The sequence below is a fragment of the Solanum dulcamara genome, chromosome 10 (genome assembly GCF_947179165.1).
Source record: "Solanum dulcamara chromosome 10, daSolDulc1.2, whole genome shotgun sequence".
Lineage (NCBI taxonomy): Eukaryota > Viridiplantae > Streptophyta > Magnoliopsida > Solanales > Solanaceae > Solanum > Solanum dulcamara.
In genome coordinates, this window is record NC_077246.1 from 366,291 (window position 1) to 385,092 (window position 18,802).

An 18,802-nucleotide genomic window follows, 5' to 3' on the forward strand; every position below is an offset into this window, starting at 1 on the left:
AATTGAAAAAAAGTAATTAATTTTATTTTTAACTTTTAAAATGATAAATCATTTAAAATAATATTCTTATTTTATAGTAGTACTACTTAGCTTAGAGTACAAATGGACAGCACATTTTCAATAGAGACAAGACATTAATAGACAATGATAAAATCCATGGAATTTAAGTTATGCATAATATTCGACATGTTATGAAATGCAACAAAATAAGGAGGCTAGAGTAAAAGATAAGAAAGGAGAACAAAGGAGAAAACGTTTGTTGTGTATTGCAGTATCTATATCATCTTTACATTGAAGAAGAATGCTATTTATAGCCATATGTAAGTGGAGGAAAAACATTAGTGGGTAAGTTGCCCACTAAAGAAAATAGAGGACTATCCACTAATGCAAAGTGGACAATCATTAATTTGGTTGATAACCCTCCCCCTTGGGTGTCCACGTAAAATGTGTCTCATTAAAATTTTTACAAGAAACAATATACATAGTTATTCTGAACATCCATAGATGTTGTGCCTCGTTAAAACCTTACTAGAAAAAACTCATTGGGAAAAAAACTAGTGAAGGAAAAAGAGTATACACATCTGGTAATACGTCTTGAGGCTGCCTCATTAAAAACCTTATCAAGAAAACTCAGTGGGATAAAATCTTGACTAAGGGAAAAAGAGTACAGGGCGTATTTTGCTCCTCCTGATGAAAAACATCACTTAATATCTCAAAGACGACACATTCCAATTTTGTATCTCATTTTCTCAAAGGTTGAAGTTGGCAATGCCTTGGTAAACATATCTGTTAAATTGTTACTTGAACAAACTTGTTGGACATCTATTTCACCCTTCTTTTGAAGATCATGAGTAAAAAAGAATTTTGGTGAAATATGTTTTATTCTGTCTCCTTTGATGTATCCTCCCTTCAATTGAGGTATACATGCAGCATTGTCTTCATACAATATTGTTGGTACGTCTCTTTTCAAAGAAAGGCCGCATGTTTCTTGAATGTGTTGAGTTATTGATCTTAACCAAACACATTCTCGACTTACTTCATGGATGACTATTATCTCTGCATGATTTATAGAAGTGACAACCATAGTTTGCTTTGGTGAACGTCATGGTATAGTTGTACCATCACACATAAATAAATAGCCTATTTACGATCGACCTTTATGGGGATCAGACAAATATCCAACGTCTGTGTAACCAATCAATGGTGATGTGAATTCATTTGAGTAAAATAATCTCATATCAATGGTCCCTCGGATGTATCTGAAAATATGCTTAATTCCATTCCAGTGTCTGCGCGTTGGAGAAGAACTAAATCTTGCTAACAAGTTTACTGAAAAAGCTATATCCAGTCTAGAATTGTTGGCAAGATACATTAATGCACCAATTGCACTAAGGTATGGTATTTCAGCACCAACAAGCTCTTCATCATTTTCATGAAGTCGAAGTGGATCTGTATTAATATCAAGAGATCTCACAACCATTGGGGTAAACAATGGATGTGCTTTATACATATAAAACCTCTTTAAAATATTTTTAGTATATGTTGACTGATGGACAAATGTCCCATTTGTAAAATGTTCAATTTGTAGACCAAGACAAAATTTTGTCTTTCCAAGGTCTTTCATTTTAAACTCCTTTTTTAGATATTTTACTGCCTTTGAAAGTTCTTCCGGAGTTCCAATAACATTCAAATCATCAACATATACTGCTATTATGACAAATTCAGATCCAGACCTTCTAATAAAGATACAAGAGCAAATTGGATCATTTTTATATTCTTCTTTTAGCAAATATTCGTTAAGACGATTGTACCACATTCGCCCTGATTGTTTCAACCCGTACAAGGATTTCTGAAGCTTTATTGAGTAATTTTCTCGAGAATCCTTGTATGCTTCAGGCACTTTGAACCCTTCAAAAATTTTCATAAAAATATCGTGGTCCAATGAGCCATATAAATAGGTAGTGACCATGTCCATTAAGTGCATTTCAAGCTTTTCATGAACTTCCAAATTCATTAGATACCTGAAGGTAATTACATCCACCACAGGGAAATATGTTTTCATATAGTCAATGTCAGGTCTTTGCGAAAAACTTTGGGCTACAAGCCGTGCTTTATATCTTACGACTTCACCCTTTTCATTTCGTCTATGCATAAAAACTCATTTGTACCCTACTGGCTTGACACCTTCAGGTGTTAGGATTATTGATCCGAAAACTTCATGTTTTTCAAGTGAAGTTAACTCTGCTTGAATTGCATCCTTCCATTTTAGCCAATCATTTCTCTGTCTGCATTCATCGATAGATTTTGGTTCAAGATCCTTATCTTGTTGCATTATTTCAATGGCAACATTATAAGCAAAAATATTATCGACCACAATATCATTTCGGTTCCACCGTTTTCCTGTCGAGACATAACTTATTGAAATTTTTTCATTCTCATTATTTTCAGGTACTTGAACCTCCTTGGTGGTATCACCATTTGTTGTGTATCTGGGCTATTCTTGAGAACTTGCCTCCAAATTATGATCATCTTGATTATTTATTCCTTTCCTTTTTCGAGGATTTTTATCCTTGGAACCAATTGGTCTTCCATGTTTTAAGCGTGACCTAGACTCATTTACCTGAACAAGTTGTCTTATCGGGACATCAACTCGAACTTGAGCATTAGCAGCTGGGATATGCGATTTAGTAATCCGTGGAAGGTTAGTAAATGCATCCGGCAATTGATTTGCAATATTCTGCAAATAAATCATCTTTTGAACTTCTTGCTCACATTGATTTGTTCGAGGATCTAAATGAGATAGTGACAATGAATTCCAATCTATTTTATTTTTCAACTGCTTATGTTCTCCTCCTAATGTTGGGTACACTGATTCATCAAAATGACAATCAGCGAATCTTGTCGTAAATAAATCTCCAGTCATAGATTCCAAATATTTTATAATAAAAGGAGATTCATACCCAACATATATTCTCAACCTTCTTTGGGGACCCATCTTTGTGCGGTGCGGTGGACCAATTGGGACATATACCGCACACCCAAATATTCTGAGATGGGATATATTTGGCTCCTTTCTAAACGCCAACTGTAATGGAGAAAATTCATGATAATTTGTTGGTCTTATGCGCACAAGTGCTGCTGCATGCAAAATAGCATGCCCCCATACTTAAATAGGAAGTTTTGTCCTCATTAGCAATGGTCTAGCTATCAATTGAAAGCGTTTAATCAATGATTCTGCTAGATCATTTTGAGTATGAAAATGAGCGATCGGATGCTCAACTTTTATTCCAACCGACATACAATAATCATTAAATGATTGAGATGTAAATTCACCAGCATTATCAAGACAAATTGTCTTTATTGCATAATCTGAAAATTGTGCTCTTAACCTTATAATTTGAGCTAACAATCTCGCAAAAGCCATGTTGCGAGTTGATAATAAGCACACATGTGACCATCTTGTAGATGCATCTATCAAGACCATATAATATTTAAATGGTCCACATGAAGGGTGAATTGACCCACATATATCACCCTGTATACGTTGCAGAAACGCAAAAAATTCAATCCCAACCTTAGTTGTTGATGGTTTAATAATCAGTTTTCCTTGGGAACAAGCAACACAAGATAATTCCTTAGATTGAAAAAATTTCTGATTCTTCAAAGTGTGCCCATGTGAATTCTCAATAATTTTGCGCATCATATTATAACCGGGATGACCCAACCGGTCATGCCAAATGATTAAATCATTAGAATCAGTAAACCTTTTGTTTAGTATGGCATGTGATTCAACAGTACCAATATTTGTATGGTACAATCCAAAAGAAAGTGAAGATAATTTTTCGTGCACAATTTTCTTCTCCATATTTATTGTAATAATATAAAGGTATTCAACCTTTCCTTCATTTGCAGTCTCAATATGATAGCCATTTTGGCGAATAATCTTGAAACTTAACAAGTTTCTTTGAGAGTTACTACAATATAATGCATTATCAATTACTAATATCGTTACTCCGGGTAGTAATAAGGCCATTTTTTCAGAACCTTCAATTAATTTTGTACTACCAGATATTGTATTGACATAGGCCTTTTTCATAATTAAATGACAGAAATATTTTTTTTCTTTTAATATTGTATGAGTTGTGACACTATCCAAAAGGCACATATCTCCATTATTCATCTTGAATCCAATTGAAGATTGAAGAATTTATTTATTTTCATAAAATAAAAATACATTATAAGAAATAAGTAATAAAAGCAATATGCACGTATGTTAAGTTAAAAGGTATGATGTATTAACATGTGGTAACGTAATAATGAATGAATCACGAATTAATGTAGTAATGATAAATGTAATGATTATATAGAAATAGATAAAAAATACGATGGTATATGATTGGTTCAGCATAAATAGAAATATATAATAATATGGTGTGCAATTGATGTATAAGGTTGTAAAAGAATTAGAATAATGTAGGAAATGTGCTATAAAAACCTATGGGGATGAAATAACAGAAAGTGTATATTTTAAAAATAATCATAAGTCCCTTCTACATAGAAATGTGAAAACACCATAATTCAAGGTACATAAAAATGACAATATATTGAAAATCATACAATGAAATTAACATCAATTATAATCCTTAAAGAAGTCTTCAACCTCTAAATGAGTAATATCATTGAGGTCATTAAAAATATCATTCTTTAGAGCTAGATTTGCTTTAATATTATTATTATGTGAAGGTCCTGCCTCAATATTATTTTCAAACGTCAAGTGTGACTCTATCCGAGCATTAGAAGAAGAAGGCACCACCTCTATTTGTCTTTTTTTGAATGAATTTTGATAAAGCCTTACAAAATGCTCAGGCGTTCGACATTCATTTTTTCAGTGACCTTTCATGCCACAATGATGACAGTTACTTCTTGAAGAGTCATTTTGAGAACTGATATTGTTCTCCCTTTTATGTTGACCATCACCACGACGATTATTATATCATCTTCTGCCATTGACACGTCAACGCACATTATTGTGGCCATGATTTTTATTCTGTCTTCTTTCAGACTAGCCATGTGCTTCTACCATATTTGCTTTCGGTAACAGAGAAGTTTCAGTGGGACGAGCTTCATGATTTTTCATTAAAAGGGCATTATGTTGCTCAGCCACCAGAAGGCATGAGATCAATTCAGAGTATTTTTGAAAATCCTTTTCACGGTATTACTACTGTAATATCACATTAGAGACATGAAAAATTGTTAGTGTCTTTTCTAACATGTCCTCATCATTTATAGTTTCTCCACATAATTTTAATTGAGAATTTATTCTAAATACAACAGAATTATATTCAATTACAGTTTTAAAGTTTTGAAACCGTAAGTACATCCACTCATAACGAGCCCTTGGCAATACCGTTGCCCTGAGGTGGTCATACCTCCCTTTTATGTTTTTTCACAATTCAAGTGGATCTTTCACTGTCAAGTATTCAACTTTTAGGCTTTCATCCAGATGATGACGAAGGAAAATCATAGCCTTTGCTTTATCCTGACTTGATGTTGTATTTCCTTCAATTATAGCATCATCAAGACCCTTAGCGGTAAGGTGAATTTCAGCATCAAGTACCCATGACAAATAATTTTTGCCAGAAATATCAAGTGCCACAAACTCCAATATTGACATGATGAAAATTAATTTTTAAAATAACAAAGACAACTGAAAATTAAATTTTATTCAGTAGATATACCTGATATAGAAGTTAATTTTCTAAAAATTAGAGCTTCGTACTGATAACGTGTTATGAAATACAACAAAATGAGGAGGCTAGAGTAAAAGATAAGAAAGGAGAACAAAGAAAACGTGTTATGAAATACAACAAAATAAGGAGGCTAGAGTAAAAGATAAGAAAGGAGAACAAAGGAGAAAACGTTTGCTGTGTATTGCAGTATCTATATCATCTTTACATTGAAGAAGAAGGCTATTTATAGCCATATGTAAGTGAAGAAAAAATATTAGTGGTAAGTTGCCCACTAAAGAAAATAGAGGACTATCCACTAATACAAAGTGAACAATCATTAATTTGGTTGATAACACGACATTATTTGACTAGCTATATAGACAAATGGCTGAAAATTGAAATATTTGTATTGGGAATCTAGGGACAGTGATTTATGTGTCTGGTTATTAATTGGTTTTGTATTTCGTATCTAAATTCGCTTTAGAATTTGATTAATTCGTATTCAAGTCAAAAAGTTTTATTATTCTCAAAAAAATTTCTTTCTTTCTTGCGGTATGATTTTAGATTTTCATTATCTAAATCAAGATTTTTTCAAAAATAATTTTTCTACCTCCATAATATACGAGTACAATCAATTTAGAAATGAAATTTGTCGGCAAGAAAAAAAGAAAATCAGTTCTACTGTCCTTTTCAATAATCACACATGAACAATGATCAATGTATTTTATTATTAATAAAGCTTGGAACTAATGGCTTATGAATGACTTTTAATATTTAAGAAATTAAAATTATTTAATTTTGTTTTCAAAATCCCCTAATAATTTAGACATGATAATGAATAATTTCTTTATTATGCCATCTTTTAAATGTTGTCTTTGTCACCATGTGAGTACGATATATTCACCACCACATATTTTTGTTTAATATTAAAGTATTTTTTTGTTTGGAATTTAAGTTTTAAAAATAAATTTTTTGATAGATTATACTGTGCCTTAAAAGTGAGTCTTTTCTATTCGAATTTAAATTAATTAAATTTTAAAATAATTTTTAATATCTAAGGAGAAAAAACAAGAGTATATATTCTAATCTTTCACACTTAATAATTTTTTTCTTACTTATTCATATTCAATACACATATCAAAACAAATTCTCATCGGAAATACTCATATAGAAAATTCAAATTTATCGTTGGAAAGTTCTGTATTAAAGATACAAATAATTACCAAAGTCTAAGAAAAGAAAAAACAAGGGCACATATTTCAATCTTTCACACCTAATATTCTTTTTTTATGTTCGATATTCAATACATGCATTCAAATCAATTAAATTGAGATTTTCGTCAAAAAATTTTACAATGAAAATTTAGATTTATATTGAGAAATTTTACGTTAAAGTTAAAATGCCTCCTATTTAATGAAAAAAAATTATGTATCAAATCACGATGTATCAGTATTATTTCTATATATCAAAATAATTTTTTTTGAAATTTTTATAAATAGTAAAAAATAATTGAAAATATAAAAATATAATGAGTGTAATTTGATAATTTTTTCATAAAATTAACTTCATATCCAAAATTTAAACCATAGCCTCTAAAAAAATTTAATTGGAATTCGAAAAGAAAACATGAAAAAAGCATATCAATCCACAAAGCTATTAAATTTTTTCGGAGAAACTAATACTTATATTAATATGGTAGCTGTGATTCAAAGCATTATACTCCCTTTTATCACATTTCTCTGTTCAAACCATTTTTTTTTGCTCCAATGGCTACCAATTCATCAACCACTATTCTTCAGCTCAATGAAGTAATTGTAGCTGTAATTCCATGGCCAGAATATGGTCATATCAATCCACTCTTCCATATTGCTAACTTCATTTCTTCTCACAATATCCCTTTACACTTCATCTCTCTTATTGATCGAAACCAAGATCTGAAAAATCGCGCCCAAAATACCTCAAAAATCCATTTTAATGACCTTTTAGCACCCCCTTTGACACAAATTTCAGAACCCAGAAAGGATTTTGCTGATGAGTTTGCATTTTTGGAGTTTTTGGATAAATTGGGGGAACCCATTTACGAAATTTGTGTTGAAATCTCGAAAAAGGCGAAGAAATTGGTGGTTATTTTTGATTCTTTGATGACGAATGTGATTAAGGAAGTGTATTCGATATCAAATGTTGAATGTTACTCTTTTCATGTGATTTCAGCTTTTTGTATGTATTCTACCTTTCAACAGATTGTTGGTGAAGTTAAAGACGGAGTTGCACGCCAAGTGTTCGATGAAATGCCTGAAGTGGAGGATTGTTTTGGACCGGATATTTTCGAGTTTGTTAAAAAGGAAAGGGAATGTAATCTTAATTGTGGAGAGTTTATGAATTCTTGTAGGGAATTAGAAGGGGAGTATTTGGATTTACTTGTCAAGTTTAGGAAGAAGCCATTGTTTGGTCTTGGTCCATTTCATATGTTGCAAGAATTACCCGAGTCATCGGGAAATAGGAGTCGCCATGAGTGTGTTGAGTTTCTTGACGAGCAAGATGTTAATTCAGTAATGTTCGTTTCGTTTGGAACGACTACTACATTGTCGCGAGAGCAAATGAATGAGCTCGCGCTTGGTTTAGAAAAGAGCAACCATAAGTTCATTTGGGTGATAAGAGAAGCAGATAAAAAGATGGAGACGGATAAATGTGGAGGGAAAGATTGGAACTTTGAATTGCCAGAAGGGTTTGAAGAAAGAGTGGAAGGAAGAGGAATGGTGGTGAGGAATTGGGTGCCCCAAATGGAAATCTTGGGACATAAATCTACTGGCGGTTTCTTGAGTCATTGTGGATGGAATTCTTGTATGGAGAGCATTAGCATGGGAGTTCCTATAGCAACTTGGCCAATTCAAGTGGACCAACCGTATAACGCTGTTTTTGTAACCAACGTGCTGAAGATTGGAATCCCGGTTAGAAGTTGGGCTCGTAGGGAAGAATTGGTAACAGCAACAACTATTGAGAAAGCTGTTAGGACTTTGATGGGTACACCGGAAGGAGTTGAAATTCGACAGAGGGCAATGGAGTTGAGCAATAAGATCAAGAACTCTGTTAGCCATGGAGGACTTGCACACAAGGAAAGGGAATCTTTCATTACTTGTATTACCAAATAAATTTCACTCAATGACATCAACATTTTGTATCAAGTATGTCATGTATGACTTCTTTTCAAGTGCTATGTTTCCTTTAAATTTAATGCATACCAAACTTTTGTCATGTTAGTTGTCAATGAACATTTAAAGATAAGAGACAAAGGTGGCTAGTGTTTTATTATGAAGGGAAAAGGGTCAAAATTAAAAAGGATTAGAAAACCAAATCTCTGTCATGAAACTAGTAATATGAACAACAATCCATAAATATCAAGGTGTCTAGTGTTTTATTATTAAATGAAAAAGATAAGAAACAAAGGTGAGATACGGTAATCAACCTAACCTCATCATGTTGTTCAACTCTAAAAAAATATCATGTTGTTCAACTCTCAAAAAATGTCATCTAGTGTGTGTCAGACCTTTCAAAAGTAATGCAATATTGCAAGATCCGACACAAGTTCAATGACATTTTTGGAGAGTACGAACAACATAGCAAGTTATCTCCCAAGATTTCCAATTGGGGCACCATTTCTCTTCCTTCAACTCTTTCTTGAAACCCTTCTGGCAATTTAAAGCTCCAATCTCTCTTTGAATTTTTCACTGTCCGTCTTTTTATCAGATTCTCTTATTACCCAAATGAATTTATGGTTGCTTTGTTCTAAACCTAGCGCAAGCTCATTGACTTGCTCTTGTGTGCACTTAGTTTTGTCCCAAATGAAACGAATATTACCGCGTTAATGTGTTGCTCGTCAAGGAATGTTAGGCAATCATGCTGCTGCTAGATTCGCGTGATTCTAGCAGCAACATATGAATTGGACCAATAACCTACAATGGTTTCTTGTGTGTACTTTTATTTCAAGTAAATCTACGTACGTACTATCCACTTCTCTGCAGGAATTGATGAGTTATCTGGACTTGAGTTTCCATTCGTATTCCATTATAACAAACAATTCCAATACGGTCCAAAACAACTCTCCATCATAGGAAGCTCATCTGATTCAAAGGCAACGTAAGGTCATCAACATGAATGTTGGAGTCTTCAAGACCATCTACGACGTGCTGCTTAAATTTTTTGCTTTGATCATCAAGGCAGAGTAAGTGTACTGGTGTATTATGGGAGGCGTTGAAGCGAGCAAGAACAAAGAGTTGATTGAGATGGTTATACTCAGGAAATGGCACCATGACCACAATGACTTCACTAAGGTGAACACCATTGTATGATGAGTTGGTAACCATTAGAACCAAAAGATTTTGTAAATATTTAAGGGCCACTGGAATTAGGAGTTTCTCACTTTTTCACGTGTGTTAGTCAATAAATTTTTTAGTGATATAATTTTCCGGCACTTTTTTCAAAACCTTTACAAAATCCTCCGCAATAACCTGTGGGAACAGTACATTACAGTTTAACCATGATCCACGCCATTTTTTTAAGCATTCAGGGGTCACTCAAAATGAATTAGACGATTTTTTTATTTTTTCATGTGTTAGTTAATGAAATTTTTGGTGATATATTTTTTGGGACAGAACCCTCCATAATGATTTGGGGGAACACTGTGTTATAGCCTCATCATGATCCACATAATTTTTTAGTATTTAGAGGTCACTTCAATAGGAATTAAGCGATTTTCTCAATTTTTCATTTGTCTTAGTCAATGAATTTTCTAGTGATATAGTTTTCAGATACTTTTTTTTTAAAACCTTTACAAGACCCTCCGTAATGTCCTAGAGAACTGTACATATATCATCACCATGATGCATTCCTTTTTTCAACTGAGATCACCTTTTGGTGCAAAATATACTTCTGTTGATGAAGGAAGCGAGACTGAGATGATTTAAATATGAGAATAAGAAATGTATAGATGCACCACTTAGGAGGTGTAAGAAGGTGTCTATAGCATGTTTCAGGAGAGGTAGAAGTAAGCTGATGAAATATAGGGGGAGTTGATTAGACCGAACATGATACATCTTCACATTACTGACGACATGACCATAGATACGAAGTCTCTTCCAGAGCTTGAACTTGATTGGCATTTATGAAGAATAATTTAGCCCATATGGGCTTTTGTAGAGAGGATGAAGCAAATTTACTATATTCGTCAAACTCAAGCCAATGTGGAGATTTATAATGTGGCCTTGTTATTTTGGCTTAAGTTTTCTTTCTTTTGTCAAAAATTTGGCAGCCATATTTTTAAAGATTTGGCAGCCATAAGGTTCACATTTGGCAGCCATAAATGTCAAAGATTTGGCACCGCATACTTGATATATTCATATTTATCTTCCAATGATATCACCTATGATATCAAGCAACCCATTTTATCCCTAGGAAAATTGATCATTAGTTGAAACACACTTTGAAACCTATGAAAACATTTTCTTGCTTTTTTTCCTTGTTTTTCCATTAAGATTTATTTTGTTAGAGAGTGAGTGATGTGAAATATTTGTGTGAACCCTTTTTTTGGAGTGATCTTGTGAGGTTATTTTCTTGTGGTATTTGGGATTAATTAGAGTGTTTACTCTAATTTTGTACTCTCTTTCATACTCTCATTGATATAGTGAATTTGCTCCTCTCCGTCTGTTGACTAGGTCACACGGGCCAAATCACGTTAAATTTGTGCATTCTTTATTTGCTTTACTTTCGTTATTCTCATCCTATTATTGTCTTTGCTATTATCGTTGTAAAATTATTTGGCTAAATTCCACAGTATCGAGTTTTTGATACTAACACATTGGATCAAGAGCAGAAAAATTGAGAAAAAAGTGAGTTGTGCTTTAACTATGGAATGCGTGCCACTCCTTTGATAAACATTTAAAATAAAGATATCGTGTGATTTGCAGATCCGGGAAACTAGCTATTTTAATAAGTGATGAAGACATCATGTGATATGCTTTACAGATCTGGGAAGTTGACTATTTTAATTAGTGATGAAGACATCACGTGATAAGTAAAAGTATGTCCAAGTCTTAATGAATAGAATTATCTTGTACCTGTTGTTGGTGGAGGTGACAGATATCCCGTGAAATTAATCGAGTTGCACGCAATTATTGGTACCAAATGAGGCTATTAAACAAGGGAAATTTTCAGATATGACAAACTTTTTAAGCATAATTACTCCATATGGGTATAGTTTCCCTAATTACTTATAATGCCAAACATAAATTTTGCCATTATACAAATGCTGTAGCGAATTATACAAAAGTTGTAGCAAATTATACAATTGCTATACCCACAAATTATTTGTATACCGAAATATACAAACACTGGCATACATATGTATTTGTATATCTGGCAAGCAAGACCGTGAGAGAGGAGGAGAGAGACGAGCGAGAGGCGAATTATATATGTATATCTGTCGAATTGTATATGTATATTTGTCAAAAAATTATATATATATAATTGTTATACATATGTATTTGTACATTTGCTGTGGTTGGTGGGCAACAGTTGGACGATAGAGACGTCCAGCAAATCAGAAGGTACCAGGTGGTTTCGCCTATATGCTAAATACTATCTTTGAGACATGAAACAAGTTAGTTTTCATACATCATTTTTACAAGGCAAAAGAAAAGTGGTGTGTGTGCTCAAAAGAAAGAACACTTCCTCAAGGCAGCAGGGACCTGATCGAGCTACTATTGAAGAATAGTTTTAGGTTGTTGCTTTGCTGTAATGTTGGGACTAGTATGCTAAACATTGTAAAATCAGTTCCTATCATATAAAGGAATATTGATTACTTCTCTTTGTATTGTGTTATTGTAACTTCTTTGCTAGAGTTAGAATTGAAGTAGTTAGAAAAATCTACATTAACCTAGGGGTGGTTGTGTAGTGGGCAATAGTCTTATTGCTTAGTTTCCGAGTCATTGCTAGAGCTAGCCTTGATCGGAGTGTTGAAGTTTACGTCAAGTAGAGTGAGTTGGGGTAGTGGGCAATAGTCATATTGCTTAGGCTCGAAATCTTGTGATAGGATGTTGCAAACATAGGGGTGAAGAGGATTTGTATCTAGTTACATAGGTTGTAATAGATCACTTTGCTCTTACATCTAGTGAAGATTGGTTGGAAATCCTGTTGGACAAGTTGTGGTTGTTTCTCCCTTGAACAAGGAGTTTTTCCACGTAAAACTCTTGTCTTGTTCATTACTTGCATTAGTTGTCCGTTTCTTGAGCATTCTGTTAATTGATTGTGTCAAGGGACCTGGTCCCCTGACTCGTGTGGTAGACGCATATATTCTATCAGAATCCATCATGAATGACATAATAAATAGAAAACAAATTAACATTTAATATCAAAAACATATTGACCCGTCCATTTAAATCACATTACTTGTCCATCCATACACCTCAAGGTTGCAAGATGACTAATCTTTTATTTAACAACAAAGATAAGATAGAAAAAGTAGAGCAGAACCATAAAAATGGTGGCTTTCTTCTTAGCAAAGATACTCCTTGTGAGGTTATTTAATAATATGTGATATGAAAGATTCCATTTCCTTACGTGCAAGTCCTCCACGGCTAGCAGAGCTTTTGATCTTTTCGCTCAATTCCACCGCCCTTTGCCTCATCTCATCCCCTTGTATCGTACCCATCAATGTCTTGACAGCTTTCTCAATGGTTGATGCTGTTACCAATTCATCCCGGTGAGACCAACTCTTGACAGATATTCCAATCTTCAACAAATTGGTTACTAATATAGAGTTAAATGGATGATCGTAACTAATTGGCCAAGTTGCTAGAGGCACTCCCATACTAATGCTCTCAATACAAGAATTCCATCCACAATGACTCAAAAACCCACCCGTAGATGAATGCCCCAAGATTTCCAACTGTGGTGCCCAATTTACCACCATTCCTCTTCCTTCCACTCTCTCTTCAAACCCTTCTGGTAATTCAATCTTTCCGTCTAATTTCTCTTTAAGTTTCTCCACATTATCTCCTTTTCTTAGTACCCATATAAATCTATGGTTGCTTTGTTCTAAACCCCGAGCGAGCTCATTCACTTGCTCTTGTGATAATGTAGTAGTTGATCCAAATGACACGAATATTACTGAGTTATCATCTTGCTTGTCGAGAAATAATTCTAGACTACGAGTCATGTTGTTGCTAGACGAAGAATCTAGCAACATATGAAATGGACCAAAAGCCCATATTGGCTTTTCTTTTGCATTGGCAAGTAACTCTGGGTACCTACCTTCCACTTCTTTACACGAGTTTATGATTTCTCCGGATTGGTGCTTCAATTCAAGCTCCATTTCAAAGAGAAATTTCTCATGTGGCTCCAACAATGGAAACTCATCCTGCATTTGCTTGACGAGTTTTTCATGATCATCGTCATCCTCAATTATGTCCGGAATAGTTTGTTTGAAGGCAGAGTATCTGTTAAAAGTCGACCCAGTTTGGAAGATATAAGATTTGACATTCAACAATGTATGGACATCTAATATTGGTTCACTCATTATAAGGTCATGAATTATGACTAATCTCTTTGCTTTGGTGGAGAGTTCAACGCATATTTCGTAAATAGGCTCCTTGAGTTTTTCCAGATACATTAGAATCGGAGGCACTCCATAGCGATCTTCTTTTTCTATCGGAGAAGAAGGTCTCAAGAGGTCATTGAAATGGATGTTGAAGCCACCTTGAAAGCGTAGTTTCAAGTCTTTGTTCACATCAGCAAAACAGAGGAAGTGTACTGGTATATTATGGAACGCCATGTAACGAGCAAGATCAAAGAGGCTATTTAGATGGCTGTAATCAGGAAATGGCACCATTGCCACAATCACTTCATTGGTAGCAGCCATTGCAACAAAAGGAGAGAGAACAACTTTGACAAAAAAATGAGTTTTGGACATACTCTTTTTATAACGTGTGCTCCATTCTTTGTCGCCGTCGGATGCGGGTGGCTGTACCAAAAAGCACACCGAACATGTGGGAATTCACAATCAATAGATGGGCCCTTACCCGATACACAATTGATAAATCAAATAGAATTGACCATACATAACCTATAACCTGAGTGAAAGCTCTGCTAAACTCATAACTATTATTCTTCATTTTTTTTTAAACTTTTGTGAAAATGATTTTATTGAATGGAGGGTCTTTCGAAAATAATTTTTTTACTTTATAAAGATAGAAATAAAATCTTTTCAGTTTGTATATTTATCATACAAATAAAATGATTTAAAAGTATTTATTTATTTATTAAATAAAACGTTAAAATTCAAGAACATTTTTTTAAAATTATTTTTTAAAGAATCATAAGAGAATTAAAAAATGCTACTTAAGAGGTTTATTAATCACAAGCCGTAGGATGGAGGAGACAGATATAGATCATATATTGTTTGTCATAATATAATGTATGTCCAAAATGAGGTTGTTTTATTATTGGTTGCTTCAAATCTCAAGGGCCATAGGCAATTTTTGCTACACGACATTTATGTCCAATGTCAAAAGACTAAAAGGTTCCCTTTTAGTTCTTTTCTTGTATCCCCACACAAAATATATATGGAGTATCGATAAAATGCTGAATCAGAAATTCTAATAACAATAATTTGGGATTTGAAATTGGTGATTTAAAGCAATTCTTGAATATATCCAAGAGCGGAAGTGGCTAATGTATTGAGGAAAAGTGGTGTCGTGGACATTAATTGATCAGAAATTTTACTTCTTTTTTTTTTTTGTATAAAAGGTAGGTAAAATTATAAATTCTAAAAATTCATCAAATTAAAATTTTGAATCAACCTCTTTCTTTACTACATTAATTATAAGATAACTTTGTTTTAATGGGATTTCACAACTATATATATCTATGTACACGTCAAATACAAAGTCAGAATTTAAAGTTTAGGGGTATCAAGAGTTTAACCTTTTTAAGTTCGAGATAAGACAAGAGCGACCTCCGTAGTGAATTAGATGATCGAGGGACACGAGGTTGAGATGGCTTTGATATGTAGAGGAGATGCATAGATGTCCCAATGAGAAGGGTGCAAGGAGTTGATTATGGTGGGTCTTAGCAGAGGTAGAGGTAGATCGAAAAAATATTAGAGAAAGGTGTGATTAAACAAGACATAAAACGTTTGTAATTTACCGAGGAGTAGTCGAATTTCCCTTATTTTATAATTATAAGTACTCTCTTGCTACTTTATTCTTCAATTTTATTATTACATACATGTTGTTTCCTCTACTTCATTCCTATTTGTTGTTGCTACTCATCCTTTCTCTATTATTTTCTATATGCATAATTTATTCACCATTGTTTTTTCTTTTCTTACTAATTTTGATATGCTTTACTTGAAACGAGGGTTTATCATAAACAATATCTCTCCCTTCAGAAGGTAGCAATAAGGTTGCGTACATACCATCTATCCTAGATCCCACTTATGAGACTTTATGTTATTGTTGGGTTTCAAATTACTATTATGTACATACTAAATAAATTTCTTAAAATAAAGGGATAATGCATAAGTACCACTCTAAACTATGACCGAAATCTCAGCGACACACCTTAACTTAACTAGGGTCTTATTATCCCCCCGAACTTTTTTTTTTTGCATTTTCGTGCACCTTTTGTGTTAATGTACCTTCAACCAAGTAAGTTGGTTGTGTTTGTATACACTCACCGCCACGTCAGTAATTTTTTTTAAAAAAAATAAAATAATTTTTTAAAAGTTTTTAATTCTTTTTAAATCTTTTTATTTTATTTATCTTGTATTTAAATTAAGTTAATACACGTACTTTTTATTTTTTTTAAAAAAATCTTGTATTTAAACTTTTTTTAATTTTTTTTACATTCATTCATTATATTTTCTTTTTTATTTTTTATTGATTTTATTTATTCTTTTTATTTCCTTTATCTTTCCTTTATTGATCTGATTTCAAATTTAATTCCAAATGCTTGTATTTAAAATTATTTAATTTCGAATGGATATCAAAATAATTGAAAAAAATCAAATAAAACATAAAAAAATTAAAATGTTAAAATTAAAGAACACTTTTTAATTATTTTTTTAAAGAATCCACTTAATTTTTTAAAAAATAATTAAAAGTGAAAAGATAAGAAATTAATGAACGAAAAAAATTAAAAATTAAAATGAGGAAGAAATTAAATAAATATTTTACATACTAAGAAATGATAATAATTAAATATATATGTAAGTTTCAATGTCAACAATTATGTGTACTAACTAATTATAAAGTTATCAATTAAAAAAGGAAATGTGTCCAATTTTTTCACCCATCACTTGCATTCAGGAGAGTGTGCACACACTCTTTGTGCCATGTCAACTTTTAAGATGTATTTATTTATTTTAAAATAGTTTAAGAGGGTAATAGGACCCTAGTAAAGTTAAGGTGTGTCTCATTGATTTTGATCATATATGAATTATCCCTAAAATAAATATAAAGTTATAACCAAAACTATTAGCTTTACTAAATCCATAGATTATACTCTAGCTTCGCCTATGCTCCTTGCACAATATAATTTTTTTCAACGAAGGAGACTTAATTGAACCTATGGATTCGTCATTGGTTCAACATTTTCAACTCAACTAGGCCAATTTTGAATCGATCAAATTTAAATTCGAAATATATGTCAATTTTTCGTGAGTGTTAGCCATGAATATTTTGATGAACTGGTTTTCGATCGATTTTATTTCAAAATCGATATGGGAACCTCCATAGGCACCCGAGGGATCAGTACGTGTTGCCTCGACACGATCCACGATGCATTCATAGCATTTCATTGTCGCACAAGCGAAATTAAATGATTTTCTCATTTTTTTTGTGTATGTTAGCCATGAATATTTTAGTGAACTGGCTTTCGGTCAATTTTATTCCAAAATGGTTATGGGACCCTCTGTAGGTGCCCGGGGGATCAGTACATGTTGCCCCGGTATGAACCGAAGTGCATTAATATCATTTAAGAGCCGCACAAGTAGAATTAGACAATTTTTCCATTTATTCGTGTATAATAACCTATGAATATTTTGGTGAACTGGCTTCCGATCGATTTTATTCAAAAACCATTATGAGACCCTCTTTAGGTACCCGGGGGATCTTTACATGTAGCCCGGGTACGATCTATGGTGCATTCATAGAATTTAGTGGCCACACAAGTGGAATTAGATGATTTTCTCATTTTTATCATGTGTGTTAGCTCATGAATATTTTGGTGAACTGGCTTCCAGACGGTTTTATTCCGAAACCATTATAGGACCCTTCGTAGGTATCCGAGGGATCAGTATGTGCGGTCTCAGCATGATCCAAGGTGCATTCATAGTATTTAGGGGCTGCACAAAAGTAATTAGGCGAATTTCTCATTTTTCGTGTATTAGCTCATTAATATTTTGGTAAACTGTCTTCCAGCCAATTTTATTCTGAAATTATTATGGGACCCTCTTTTGGGTACTCGGGGGATCAGTACGTAAGTAACCGACATGATCCATAGCGCATTCATAGCATTTAGGAGACGCTAGACGATTTTCTCATTTTTTTCGTGTGTGTTAGCCCATGAATATTTTGTGAACTGGCTTCCGGTCGAATTTATTCCAAAACCAGTATGGAACCCACTATAGGTATCCGGGAATCATTACGTGCGGCCCCGGCATGATCCACGGTGCATTCGTAGGATTTAGTGGTTGCACAAGCGAAATTATGTGATTTTCTCATTTTTATCATTTGTTAGCCCATTAATATTTTGTTTAACTAACTTCCGATCGATTTTATTTCAAAACCACTATGGTACCCTTCGTAGGTACCCTGGGATCAGTACATGAGGTTCCAGCACGATCCACGATGCATTCATAACATTTAGGGCCGCACAAGCAGAATTAGGCAATTGTTTTAATTATTTTTGTGTGTTAGAGCATGAATATTTTGGTAAACTGGCTTCCGATCAATTTTATGCCAAAACCATTATGGGACCCTCCGTAGGTACCCGAGGTATCAATACGTAAGGTTCCGACA

At 33.3% G+C, this 18,802-nt stretch overlaps 2 protein-coding genes across 2 annotated transcripts; one reads left to right on the top strand and one right to left on the bottom strand.

The window, feature by feature from the left end:
* The first annotated feature begins 7,427 nt into the window (after positions 1 to 7,427).
* Positions 7,428 to 8,943, top strand: LOC129870290 (zeatin O-glucosyltransferase-like). Its single transcript, XM_055945017.1, has one exon. The coding sequence runs from the start codon at positions 7,496 to 7,498 to the stop codon at positions 8,876 to 8,878; it is 1,383 nt and encodes a 460-aa protein (XP_055800992.1). The 5' UTR covers positions 7,428 to 7,495; the 3' UTR covers positions 8,879 to 8,943.
* A 4,245-nt stretch (positions 8,944 to 13,188) lies between these two features.
* Positions 13,189 to 14,681, bottom strand: LOC129870464 (zeatin O-glucosyltransferase-like). Its single transcript, XM_055945270.1, has one exon. It carries the CDS (start codon positions 14,638 to 14,640, stop codon positions 13,300 to 13,302), a length of 1,341 nt encoding a protein of 446 aa, XP_055801245.1. The 5' UTR covers positions 14,641 to 14,681; the 3' UTR covers positions 13,189 to 13,299.
* Positions 14,682 to 18,802: the final 4,121 nt, after the last annotated feature.